Genomic DNA, 12,837 nt, shown 5'->3' with positions numbered 1-12,837 from the left:
GTGACTTACAGGGCCGCCGCATCTATACAATCGGTCGATCAATGCATTGAGACCGTGCCTCTCTGCATATCGAGTCTCAAGGCCTTGCGGATCACGATTTGTAATGGAGTGCTGCAAAGAAAACAAAATGCTAACTGTTAGAAACATGATTGTGAGTACAAAGAATATTTCAAAAAAACAAATAAGCAAAACAAAAGAGAAACTTACAAAGTCCTCCAAATATGTCCTGTGGCCGCCACTCCCAAGATGATGCACCACTCCGGCCTCGAGTCGTGCCCTCGCCGCCTCCCGCTGCTGACTCCAATGTCTTGGCGAATCTGTAGCCTCCTCCCTCAGTCGGCGTCAGTCATCTGCATCTAACCACTCGGGCTTTGCAGCCCCACTCTTGATTGCCTTGCGTGCATCGGATCGTCTATGTGACATGTATGCATGCATGCAATCCATCATCCAGCCCGTAGAGAATCTATCTACTGTGGCTGGCACCGGAAACTCCTCGTGTAAGGATGCTACTATGTAGTCCTTGCTCCCCTCCGGTATGTTCTTCCAATGATCCAAGACGTTGTGCCGAAAAACTTGTTGGCACAACTCCCTCATGCGAGCCATCACCCTCCTCCCCTCATCATTCATGATGATGGCTCCTGACCTACTATCAACTAGGTATCCATAACCCCTAGGAGTCTGCCTAAGATGGGTCCTCTCCCATCTCCGTCCACGCTCCTGGGCATATCCAGGAGATCCCTGTACATCCGGTGTACCGACGGGGGTAACCTCTCTCGGAGTGGCACTCAAAGGGGTGCCACCTGCTGACGGCTGCGCAAAAGCTGGAGTAATTGGAGTAGACGTCCCCACAGGTGTGACAAATCCTGGAGGTGATGCAGCTCCAGCTGTCTAGCTAAATGACGAGACGGAGACACCACATCCGTGTCTCCACAGCAGCACCCCCTGATCCCGATGCAGTCCCTCCCTCTAGCCCAAGTCGTGAGCGTCGAGATCGTCTGCTCGAAGCTGAAGCATCTGATCGCGCTGAAGCAGATCTAGCAGAGCGCCCTGATGAAGAACGAGACAGCTCCTAGTCTGCCATCTCTCTGAATCTCGCGAGCTGATCTGGAGACATACGTGCCATCATGTCCTGAAACTCCTCATCACTCATCCCTCGACTCATCCTAAAAATGTCACCTGCACAGATAAAAAATGGTGTTAGAATAATCAATTTAAACTATACAAAGCACAGTAATATAAATCATTTTTGAAAAATCCCTCTTAAAATGCATATCTTATGAGCCTTTATGGAAGATCTAAACAACGAATTGAGTAATACAATTCTCCAAGAATGAAGTATTCTATGGTCCCATGTTAATCTCCTGACACAACTCTGCATACACTGGAAGGTCGATAGACATGTCACCACAAAAGAACGAGTCTGCCTCATTCTCAAAAAATTCTTGGACTTCTGTATTTCCATCATTGTTAGCCGATGCGGGCTCCAAACTTGCTGTGGCCTCCACCCCTTGTAATATCAACCCCTCTATTTGCATATTTTCTTCATCTATGCCTGGAACATCGCTTTGATCATATACTCTCGCACTTCGAGGAGTTGAAGGTATAACATACCACCATCGAGGTTGTCGGGGGTTTGGATAGAAGATTACCTATTCACAAACACGTACAAAGCGAGTTCAAACCATTGTGACATAAACCATGTCGTATTACAATTAGCAAGCAAATGACTCTATGCACCTGTTCACAATGGACCGGTAACACAAAGGTGTCGTGCAAATCCGTCCATTTTTTTTCGGAATCTATTTCGAGAAATCCAGATGGACCTCGTCGAACTATTGCTTCAGCTCCTCCAAGTACCACTTTGAACCACTGCACATCGAATAGTATCATGGAGAAGCTACGGTAATCCACCGTAATAATACTTTGCAAGTTTCCAAAATACTCCATCTCATCCACAACCGTGTTCGGATCCGTTGCTCGTCGCCGTCTCTCTTGCTCAAACCTTGCCATGACACCATAGTCCATTGTGGAGCGCATTTTGTCAATACACTCCACGCGAAAATGCCGTCCGCGCGACCATGCTGCACTATATATTTTGTACTATACATTGAAACACTCAAATTAGATGTCACATATAAAATTTAGATACGACACATTCTAAACCCCTCATCACCTTTGGACTACATCCCCTCGAGAACTCCCACTCCTCCATTGAGACCTCTGTCCCTTCACTGGATGCTGTGGTCAAGGCTCCATGCAACCATCGTGTTGACATAAACCGCGGCATCTCCTCCATGCCTTCAGGATATCGAATCGGTCGATGACGCGTACTGCATCGGAACTCAGCTCGCGCTTCCTCTCGATCTTGCCTTGCAATCTGGTACTTGGCGAGCCACGTCTCCATGGAGGCATGGTGCAACATACAAAAGCGATTCACCTTCTCTTCCATTGAGGCATCCATTCTTTTTTCTACCCCATTTCCAACCACCACATCTCCAGTCAGTCTATCATCGTCCTTCAGCGTCCATAGCATTTCATTGTCTGGTTCCACCGTTGGTAGCCATTGTGAGATATGCACTAACGCCTCTGACACCAACCAACCTTCCGCCATGCTACCTTCTGGACGAGCTCGTTGTCGCATAAAGCCTTTTAGGGTTTTCATGAAGCGCTCCAGGAAGAACATCCATTGCGTATGGACAGGTCCAGCTATCTCCACTTCGTCCGCAAGATGCACAAGAAGGTGAACTTGTATCGTGAGCATGCTAGTGGGTAGGTATTTCTCAAAGAGACAGACCATCTCCACTGCTCCCCGCCTTGCGGATTCAATAGAGGACGTCTTAATCTCTTTCTGTGAGATCCATTGCACCAAAGTCGACAACTTGTAAATGGCCCCGCGAATTTCTGGAGTAAGGCATCCTGCGATCGCGATCGGTAGGACAAACTGCTACAAATGAGAAAGCATTATGAATAATGGCCACTTTTCAAATTGCAAAGTGCCCACGCTAATTACAATCCATTCTGTTCACAAACGTGACATATCTTATGCCAATCATGGGATTTTAGCCCCGACAATTGGTCATCTTTAGAAAATGCGGACCTGAGAGAACGTATCATACCCGTCGGAGTGTGGATAGAATTGATTACTTGCTTCACAATGCGCTCTTCTTTGGTAGACAAAACCCAGGGAGCGCAAGGAAGCTGCACTCCCCCTTCAGCACTCGACTGCGGCCAAACCGCCTCCATTTTACCTACCTCCTTCAAATCCATTCGTGACCCTATAGTGTCTCTCTTTCCTGTGATGTGGTCCCATAGCAAGCTGCCCACATTCTTGAAAATATGCATGGGATCCAACAAGTGGTTGACCTGTAAGTGGGTCCAATATGGCAACTCGTAGAAAAACTGAGAACCGTCGTATTCCATTTGGATGTGATTCCGGGTTTACCATTTTCAGCTCATACCAGCTTGCAGCGTTCATACGTGCTGAGGTCGTCCAAGAAAACCTTCCCTGAGTTCATGATCCTCCGGTAAGAAAGCGGCGTGTCCTTGATATACCATCTTCTTCATGGTTCGTGACCTTCGGGAGTTTAACTGTGGCCCACACAATGGACATGCATGATAACCTGAGATAACCAGACCTGTAAGGCGAGCCACGACATAGTGAATACTTGATTGAATGAAATAAAATATAGATATTACCAGCGAGAACGGAGGTCTGCTCACCTGAGCACTCTCCCAATCCCGGAAAGTCATGCATCGTCCACATGAGAATGGCTCGAATGTTGGCTGACCGCCGACCATCGCGCCTGCTCATATCTTGCACAGTGACCCCCTCCTCCCACAAAATCTTAAGCTCATCGACTAATGGACGAAGATACACGTCCATATTTTTTACTTTGTAGCGGCCCAGGATGAGCAAGCTAAGGATGAGATGTCCTTTCTTCGTAGAAAGCTATGGAGGGATGCTGTAGTTGACAAACACTATAGGCCACACACTGTAAGAAGTTGAGCGCAGACCGAATGGGTTCACACCATCCATGGCGAGACTGAGCCGAAGATTCCTTGGCTCTCGCGCAAAGCCTGGGAAGGTAGAGTCAATGTGGCTCCATGCGCGCGAATCCGCTGATATTCGTTGAACTCCATCCGTGGACCTATTCTGCACATGCCACGTTGTCAAGTTTGCCATGCCAGACGTGAGAAACATGTGGTTTATGCGGGGGATGAGCGAAAAGTGTCTAAGAAATTTTTGAGGGATGGTTTGCCCTTGCAAGTCTTGTCGATACCTGTGAGCACTACACTTTGGACATGTCTCCATAGCCTCGTATTCATCTCGAAACAGTATGCAGTCGTTGATACATGCATGGATGTTATTGTAGTCCATGCCAAGCTTCCGTAAAACATGTCGTGCATCATCACGAGACTCAGGCATGGTATTTGCAGGTGGTAATATATGATATTTCAATAACCTGAAAAAAATCATAAAACACCTTGAAAAAGCACAAATGTTTACAATAATACTGTTTTTTTAAAAAAAATCAATGAAGCCTATGTGCAAGGTACCTGAATAACTCAGTCACACTCGTATCACTCTAATCGTATTTTGCTTGCACACTTAAGAGTGCAAGCAATGTCTTCAACCGAGATACTCGGCACCCATCATATAATGGTATGGATGCTTCCTCTCTAAGCGGGTCAGATGTCTCAACATCCATGGTAATCAATGCATCGATCATTGCCTCCATCTCACGCTCCAAGATTGTAGGTAGGTCGGGAAGGTTGTCTGTCTCCTCTGGCATTGACGGTATAGATGGGCCTTGCGAGTGGTGGATTGGCTCCTGCAATCCATCCATCGCACATCCACGAACTCTTCTAATTGGCCGCAAAGGGTGCACTCCCCCTTGGGTCGAGAAATCACCCCCTGGATAGAAAATTTGCCAACAAGACCCAATCTTATTGTGTATGGTTTTCAATTAGCTTGCGAGTACAATGCATGATTAATATTAACTTCAAATTACCGTTTGCTGAAAATCCGCAATCGCCTGATCTATGATCTCAGATTGAAACTCGCCAAATCGTCGTACGTGTTCTATAGACAATCGGCATTTTCGTCTAATTGCCAACTTGCATTGAGAGCAAGGACATGGGACACATTGATTAAGATACGTCTCGCAGTCTTGAACAATAAGACCTTCTTCGTTTTCCATCTTATCTACATTACAGCAAACGAGGCTTAAATGGATAGCTTTATGGAGATGTACGTCAAGTTGCAAGTTGATCATAAATCTTGCATTGTACATAGTAGTTGAGAGATTTTTCGATGTTATATCTCGGCCTTGTATCATGCTCAAGGATTTGTTTGTCCCGGTAGATAATTATTCGTTATTGTAAAACACTGCACTAGAGGTCTTTGAGTATAAGTAATCCATTTATGAGCATCATTGAGGATCTCTTAGTCTAATAATAAATCAGTCTCAACAAAAAGTATCTTAGAAATGTGGTTTTTTTGTCCTAGGATCGCATATTAAAATTAATGCCATCTATGAAATTTATCAACTATAGTAATAAAATTTATTTCAATCAATTCTACTCATAGTCATAAGACCTGAGAGAAAATATCCTATACTCAATTTAAGGGATTCTTCTTCTATAACAATACTTTTGGGTTCATTTTGATGAAGTATCGTAATGACCATTAGCTATGGTATCATTTTCTTTTAGTCCTTTCGTTGACTAGTTGGCATGATTTCTAATTTGTTATGCCTATAAAGTTAATAAAAAAACAATGAATTATGCATATCACAATTAGATCCCCTACTTGGACATTATGAAGGACATGACTAATTTTAAGCCATCTTAAAGAGTCACTAATGTACGTGGCCCATGGCAAAGCACATTGCATACCATTATCGATAAGTCTATTATCTTAAATTTCATTCCCCTCCCTCTCCCTCTCTTTCTCTCCCTCTCTCTCCCTCTCCCTCTCTTTCTCTCTTTCTCTCTCATTTCCTCTCCTAAACAAGCAAAAAAGAAAGTGATTCAAACATTAAACAAGCAAGAGGGAGAGTGAGAGAGAGAATGCACTCTCCCTCCCTCTCCCTCTCCCTCTCCCTCTCCCTCTCTTTCTCTTTCTCTCCCTCTCTCATTTCCTTCCCCTCCCTCTCCCTCTCTTTCTCTCCCTCTCTATCTCTCTTTCTCTCTCATTTCCTAAACAAGTAAAAATAAAGTGATTTAAACATTAAACAAGCAAAAGGGAGAGGGAGAGAGACAATGCACTCTCCCTCCCTTTCTCTTTCTCTCCCTCTCTCATTTCCTTCCCCTCCCTCTCCCTCTCCCTCTCTTTCTCTCTCATTTCCTCTCCTAAACAAGCAAAAAATAAAGTGATTTAAACATTAAACAAGCAAAAGGGAGAGGGAGAGAGAGAATGCACTCTCCCTCCATTTCCCTCTCTTTCTCTTTCTCTCCCTCTCTCATTTCCTCCCCCTCCCTCTCCCTCTCCCTCTCTTTCTCTTTCTCTTTCTCTTTCTCTTTCTCTCTCTCCCTCTCCCTCTCCCTCTCCCTCTCTTTCTCTCTTACTCTCTCTTTTCCTCTCCTAAACAAGCAAAAAAGAAAGTGATTTAAACATTAAACAAGTAAAAGGGAGAGGGAGAGAGAGAATGCACTCTCCCTCTCCCTCCCTCTCCCTCTCTTTCCCTTTCTCTTTCTCTCCCTCTCCCTCTCCCTCTCCCTCTCCCTCTCTTTCTCTCCCTCTCCCTCTCTTTCTCTTTCATTTCCTCTCCTAAACAAGCAAAAGAGAGTGATTTAAACCTTAAACAAGAAAAAGAAAGAGAGAGGGAGACTCACCGATGAGATATGGCGAGCGTGGGGCGGCTCCTCTTTGCGATGAAGGCTCCTCCTCTCCTTCGCGAACAACGGCGGCGGCGGCGGCAAGTCTTCTTTCTCTCCTTCTCTCACGACGGTCGCTCTCTCCCTCGCTCTCGCTCTCAAAACTCACAATGGAGCAAACGCGAAATGAAAACCGCGCTCGGTTTTGGCCGCTTTTTTTCCCTGCGGTGCGTCGCTATTTGCGTTGCATTTGTTGCGACGCAAATAGCGATGCTATTAGCGACGCCGCTATCCGCCGTCGCTAATTGGCGTCGCTACTGGCTCAAATCCTTGTAGTGTAAGTTATTTAATATATTGTCCACCATATCTTCGACGGTCGGTTTTACAGTTGGTCTGACAACTGCAGTAGGAATAGACATAGGTATAGACATAGGTTGAGAAATAGTAGTGGATGGTGCAACAAGAGAAGTAGGAGAAGTCGTGGTAGGAGAAGACATTGCTTGTGGTGACTGCATCCCGTTATACAAGCGAGCCTTCCATCTTCGCCTCTTTGTCAGTGTAGAAATCATATCGATAGCATCCTACCAATCTATCTTCAATCCCATAGACTGCGTATGGTCCTCTATCAGCTCTCCCAACTCATCTTGAAGTGCAAGATCAGTCGCTTGTAAGAATAAATCCACTTTCTCTGAGTTTAGAACTCTTTGCTCTAGTGCATCCAACTGGTTATATCGCTCTTCAAACTCCCACAACAGTTCAGAGGCAAAAAGTCCTTTGTTGGGCTGATAAACCCACTCTTTGAATGTCTTTCATGTAGCAATACGGTAATGCTGTAGAAAATATTTTTCTTTGAGCACTTTCTTGAAAGCATCCCAATTAGAGTCCTGGACAAACAGATCTGTCACTCTAACCCACAAAGCAAGCGTGACAAGTCGTAAGAAATAGTTGCTCTAGTTGATCGGAACTCTGAAAAAGTACATCTAACTTTCAAAGGCCTTAATGTATGCCAAAACATTTTGGTCATCAAATAATTTTCGCTCACTAACCACAACCTCGATCGCCATAGTCGCACCAAGCGTATACTCCTATTCTTGAGGCAACAGTCGTTGCTGATCCAACTGCTACTAATGCAACTACTGCTACTATTGCGCCATAGATAATTGCATCATAATGGCTGAAGAAAGAGTTTGTAACAAAGTCTTTATCTCATCGATCGAAAAGGAAGAAACATTCGATGATGAAGGTGGATTATTCAAAAGGTCTCCCATCTCGATGAACAGAAGCAATGCTTTCACATCGAGTTCACCAGATGTCGCATAGAATACATGGGAGAGTTCGCAAAAGTCGCTCGTCTCGCAAGGACGCTATTCGAGATGGAACCAAGATCAAGATCGATTTAAGACAACAGATTTGATTACAAAGGTTAAGTATATTGCACTTCTCTCGAAAGAAGGGACAAAGATATGCATCAATATACAAGCTTTGGTAAACTCACTTATGTGCTATTCTTGAGGTACTCTTGAGTTATCTTGCACCTCTAAATTGCCTGCTTCCTCAAAGGTCATAATCTGTTTGATTAGGATTTTGACAACGATCTTCCTTTTGGCATTCTTGGAAAGCTTTCCTTTGAAGCCTTGCAAGCAAAAACTCTTCTTACCTTCTCTTTGTGCAGTCGAATCTGCTCCTCTCCCTCCTAAGGTTGCGACTTGTTGCACGTTGTTGCCTTTAAACAGCTCCGAGAGAAGAGATTCGGTGTCTCATTGTCTGCTAAGGCCTACAGTCATGCTGACCAGCTTCAATTCATTCTGCGCGTCTGCATTCTTCAAGTTGGATCATACGTCTTGTTTCTTCGAGGTTCACTACTAAATCACACTTTCCAAGACACTTTGACTCACGCTTTCCTTGAAGATCAACAGCCTCTGCGTGATAAGTAGGCTGATGGGGCCATATAGCATTCGAGTCGTAGTGCGCGTGGTTCCAGGATGAAAGTAATATAACTTCTATCCATGCAAAGCTTCTCATTGCTCTTATAACATAATTGACCGTGAAGGCGCACTCAGACCTCATCTCCTTTTTGACGATCGCTCCTACCTATTTCACGCCAATTGAAATCAAGCAAGATAGCATGGGATCCATGCACTTGATTGTTGATGATTATCAGCCCTTGAAGAAGGCTCAGGAAAGATTTCAAGCGGAGTTTCTTGTTTTTTGTGCACGTAGGATGAAGAGGCCGTAAACAGGCCCCACACTAGCGAACCATTCTTTTTTTTTACACTCAGAGCAAAACTAAGATTAACTATAGGATGGCGGTTGGATGGCATCGAGCTTGCATCCATGGCCCGTGGGGTCTACTTCTGACGGCGTTGCAGCTTGCAGCTCCAATTCCGCCCCCCACTCTCCCTCCTCTATTAATTGAGTCATTTCTCCTCCGTTTAAAATCTAACTTTAAAAAGTAGAATCACTCCTCCGTTTCGGCTCACCTAACATTACTAGTTGGATTTCTCAAAAGAGTGATCTGCTCTCCTTGCTCTCCTTACTCTTCTCTCAAGACAGTGCCCTCCTCCTCCATTTCCCTTTCTAACAGTCATCCATCAAGCTACCATTTCTACCCGTTTGTTTAGCAATGTAACAAAGCTACCCACACATAACAGAACACACATTTTTACTATTTTTTGAAGTTGTCATTTTTACCTTTCACCATGATTCCCGTCAATGTCAACCATTCCACATCCACTATTGCCAATCAAAAAATTTATGTCCAAAATCTTTCATCCGGTCCCTTTGATGCCTCAAATCTTCAATGGGAGGCACGTTCAAATCCGTCATCAAAACTTGACATCCAAAACATTGCGTACATTCCATGGGATCGATTGGATGATTTCATATGCGGTGAATCTCAAAGAAAGGATGCTCCAACTGGATTTCGCAAGTAATGGACCTCAAAGAATGCACCAGGCAAACTTCTACGTCCGATGCTAGATAGTCATATGCAGCTTATCGGGTAAATCCATATTTTAAAAGCCGAAAGTGGTACACTCTAATCAGTCTACAGTACTTTGTGCAATACCATTGAATGTTATATTTTATTTTTATTCTATAGGTTTTGGTGTAACTTTGATTCGATTGATGCTCGTAATAATCCACCATCCATGAAAATCCAAAAGAAGGCCGTCAAACGAAGGGTTGAGTCCCAAACCACCTATGCTGTGGGAATGCCACTTCGTGGCTACGCAACTATATCTTTGGCCCACAGTTTGCCGTTTGAATTATATACAATACGAGCATGTTGATGCAAAAGGAAATGTGTGTCATGGTGCACTGTACACTGGACAATCCAATGCAAGGATGGCCTTTGCACCATGGCTATCAGTGAGGATGAAATCATGGATCTGTGGCATGCTTCACAAAGGGTATACCCCGCAACAAGTTTTGCAACAACATATACACACAGTGCAAAGGGGTGCCAAAGATGGTATCTTGAAGACCACAAGAGATACTTTTCTTACATTGCGGGATATTTTAAATATTTCAAGCAAGTTGGAAGCTGTCACTTTGCAAACGGACCAGGATGATGCACGCAGCGTGCACAATTGGGTCCTTACCAATAAGAGCCAAACCTTTTTTCATCAGCTCTTTGATGAGGCAAAAGGGAATGCATTTGCACTCGGTGTGCAAACTGATTGGCAACTAGAGATGGCAAAAGTGCATGGGAATGATGGGTTGTTGGCAATGGATGCTACATTTGGAACTAACAAATATAAGGTATAGTATTAGAAGACAAATTTACACTAATTTTTATGTTCATTGAAAAATTTTTATTAATGTTAACAAGAATGGTCTTCTGCAGTTTCATCTATACACCATCTTGGTATTTGACTCTCATCGTAATGGTGTCCCTGTTGCATGGGTTATTACATCTTCGAGCACCACGGCTGACATTCGAGCATGGCTACTGGCTTTTCGAGATCGAATGTTTGATGCAAAAAAATCATGGCAGCCTAATGCATTTATGGTAGATGATGCGCTTGCAGAAATACAAGCTATCAGGTAAGCCATCTATAAAGCATTCATCCATATTAATTGTTTATTTATGGCACTTTTATGTTGCATTGTGCATGGGATTGGAGGTTCATTATATTTTGTTCTTTGCAATAGGGAGGTCTTTGGCGTGCCAGTATACCTTTGCATTTGGCATGTCCGACGGGCTTGGTTAAAGAACTTGATCAAGAAGGTTTCTGATACCTCAAAACGGGTGGACATGTTTAGGGCGCTAGGCCAGATAATGAACATGCGAAGCCAAGTGCACATCGATCACGTGAATACAGAGCAAGAAGCTAGAGATCTGGTGGATGACTTTTTACATAGGTATAAGGAGGAGGACTTCGTTAAGTACTTTAAGGACCAGTGGTGGATGGCATCAATAGGTAATGTTTTGTGGCCTAGTTAATTCTTTTCCCTCTCTTATTTGCCTAATTTGTGTTGTTTACTTTCCAAGGAATGTGGATTCGAGCAGCTCGAATTTTGCCACACTCAAATCAAGAGACAAATGGTAGCATCGAGTCCTATCATGGGATTCTAAAATCACGATTTCTTACTGGACGTAAGACAATTCATGGTCGAAGGGTAGATTGGCTTCTACAAAAGCTATTGGGCCCTTGCCATTCGTATTATTGGTATCAGGATATGTTGAAGGAGGGCGGGTTCAAAAAAAACTTTAATATATTGGATGTTGTTGCAAGCTCGGTGCAACGTGCCAAAGGAATCCCAGATGATAATGTAAGATTCTTAGATGTTGATCACAAGGTTGCCTTGGTGAAGAGCCAAAGTAGAAACAATTTGTGGCACAAAGTTGAGAATGCAAATTGCGAGTGGGCATGTTGCTCATGTGAGTGGGCCATGCGTGGCAACCTTTGCAAGCACCAAGCAAAGGTGTTGATGATCAGTGGTTTAAATTTTTCCCACGTCATCAAGGCATCCATGGACTTGTACGACTTGTCCAACAAAGATGTACCATGTGAGTCATTTTGTTGTTGCTAGAAGTTCATTATTGTACTTTTTACAATCTAAGTTGCTAAGTTATTGTGATTCAAGAATTTTGATAGGTCATGGATTCTTATGCCACATGGATCCAGCCGATGTTGAGGACCCACTTTCCATGTCTCCCCGTGGGGTTGGTGCAGGTACGAATAACTCTAATCTATCATTGTTAAATTGTTGCAAGTCAGTATTCATTGATTATTGGAGTTTTATTATTAGGCTCATCGATGACATCAAATGAGGACAAGATTGCACAAATACGCCAAATTGTTGATGAGACACTCTTCCAGTGTGGTAAGTGTTGGGTATGATCAATCTTAGCTTTGACTGCCTATAAATATTATGGGTCTTAAAATAATGTGTGCTTGGCAGATGGTGATGTGGAACTACTAGAGTTTGCTCGATGTCTTGCTCTTCAAATGTAGATGTCTGTCCAACAAGCAAAGGTGTCGAAGGCGCAAATACCACATCCACTTATTAGCTTGCAACCTGTCGAGGATGGTTTTGGGAATTCACTAGTTAGGGCATGTCCATTCTTTGAGGCAGGTTGTCGCAAGAAAGTTTTGAGGACTAAAGCACAGGTGAGGAAGGTCCCCTCTTTTCCAAAGCCTCCCAAAAAAATCAAGGTCACAATGCAAGGCAAATTAGACAAGGCATGTGAGGAGGAAGAAGTAGGGAAGGCTTCAAGTTGATTGACATTTTGGTTACTTGGCACATAAGATGGACAAATCTTTTTATGACATTGACCATCAAAGAACCAAAGGGGAATGATTCTTAGCTCATTTCCACATTGACCCATTGTGCCAACATCTCTACCCTTGTGCTACATTTAACCATTTGAAGATTTTTTCAATCATATGGTTTTTGGGGTCCTGTTTGGACTTAACAAATATTTGACTCAAGACTAGTCATGAGTTATCTATCTCTAGAAATTTAGTAGTCTAGATGGCAACCCATTAGACAATAACAACTCTACATCTG

At 43.6% G+C, this 12,837-nt stretch overlaps 1 protein-coding gene across 1 annotated transcript; it reads left to right on the top strand.

Annotated features, from left to right (window-relative positions):
- The first annotated feature begins 10,164 nt into the window (after positions 1-10,164).
- LOC148034599 (uncharacterized) lies at positions 10,165-12,281 on the top strand. The gene is made up of 6 exons (XM_087680682.1): positions 10,165-10,581; positions 10,667-10,866; positions 10,975-11,243; positions 11,922-11,999; positions 12,076-12,150; positions 12,229-12,281. The coding sequence occupies exons 1-6, from the start codon at positions 10,165-10,167 to the stop codon at positions 12,279-12,281; spliced, it is 1,092 nt and encodes a 363-aa protein (XP_087536808.1).
- Positions 12,282-12,837: the final 556 nt, after the last annotated feature.

The sequence above is a fragment of the Lygodium microphyllum genome, chromosome 6, assembly GCF_053477565.2.
Source record: "Lygodium microphyllum isolate KBCC chromosome 6, Lygodium_microphyllum_v1.1.10, whole genome shotgun sequence".
NCBI lineage: Eukaryota > Viridiplantae > Streptophyta > Polypodiopsida > Schizaeales > Lygodiaceae > Lygodium > Lygodium microphyllum.
This window is presented reverse-complemented; position numbering and strand designations above follow the sequence as displayed.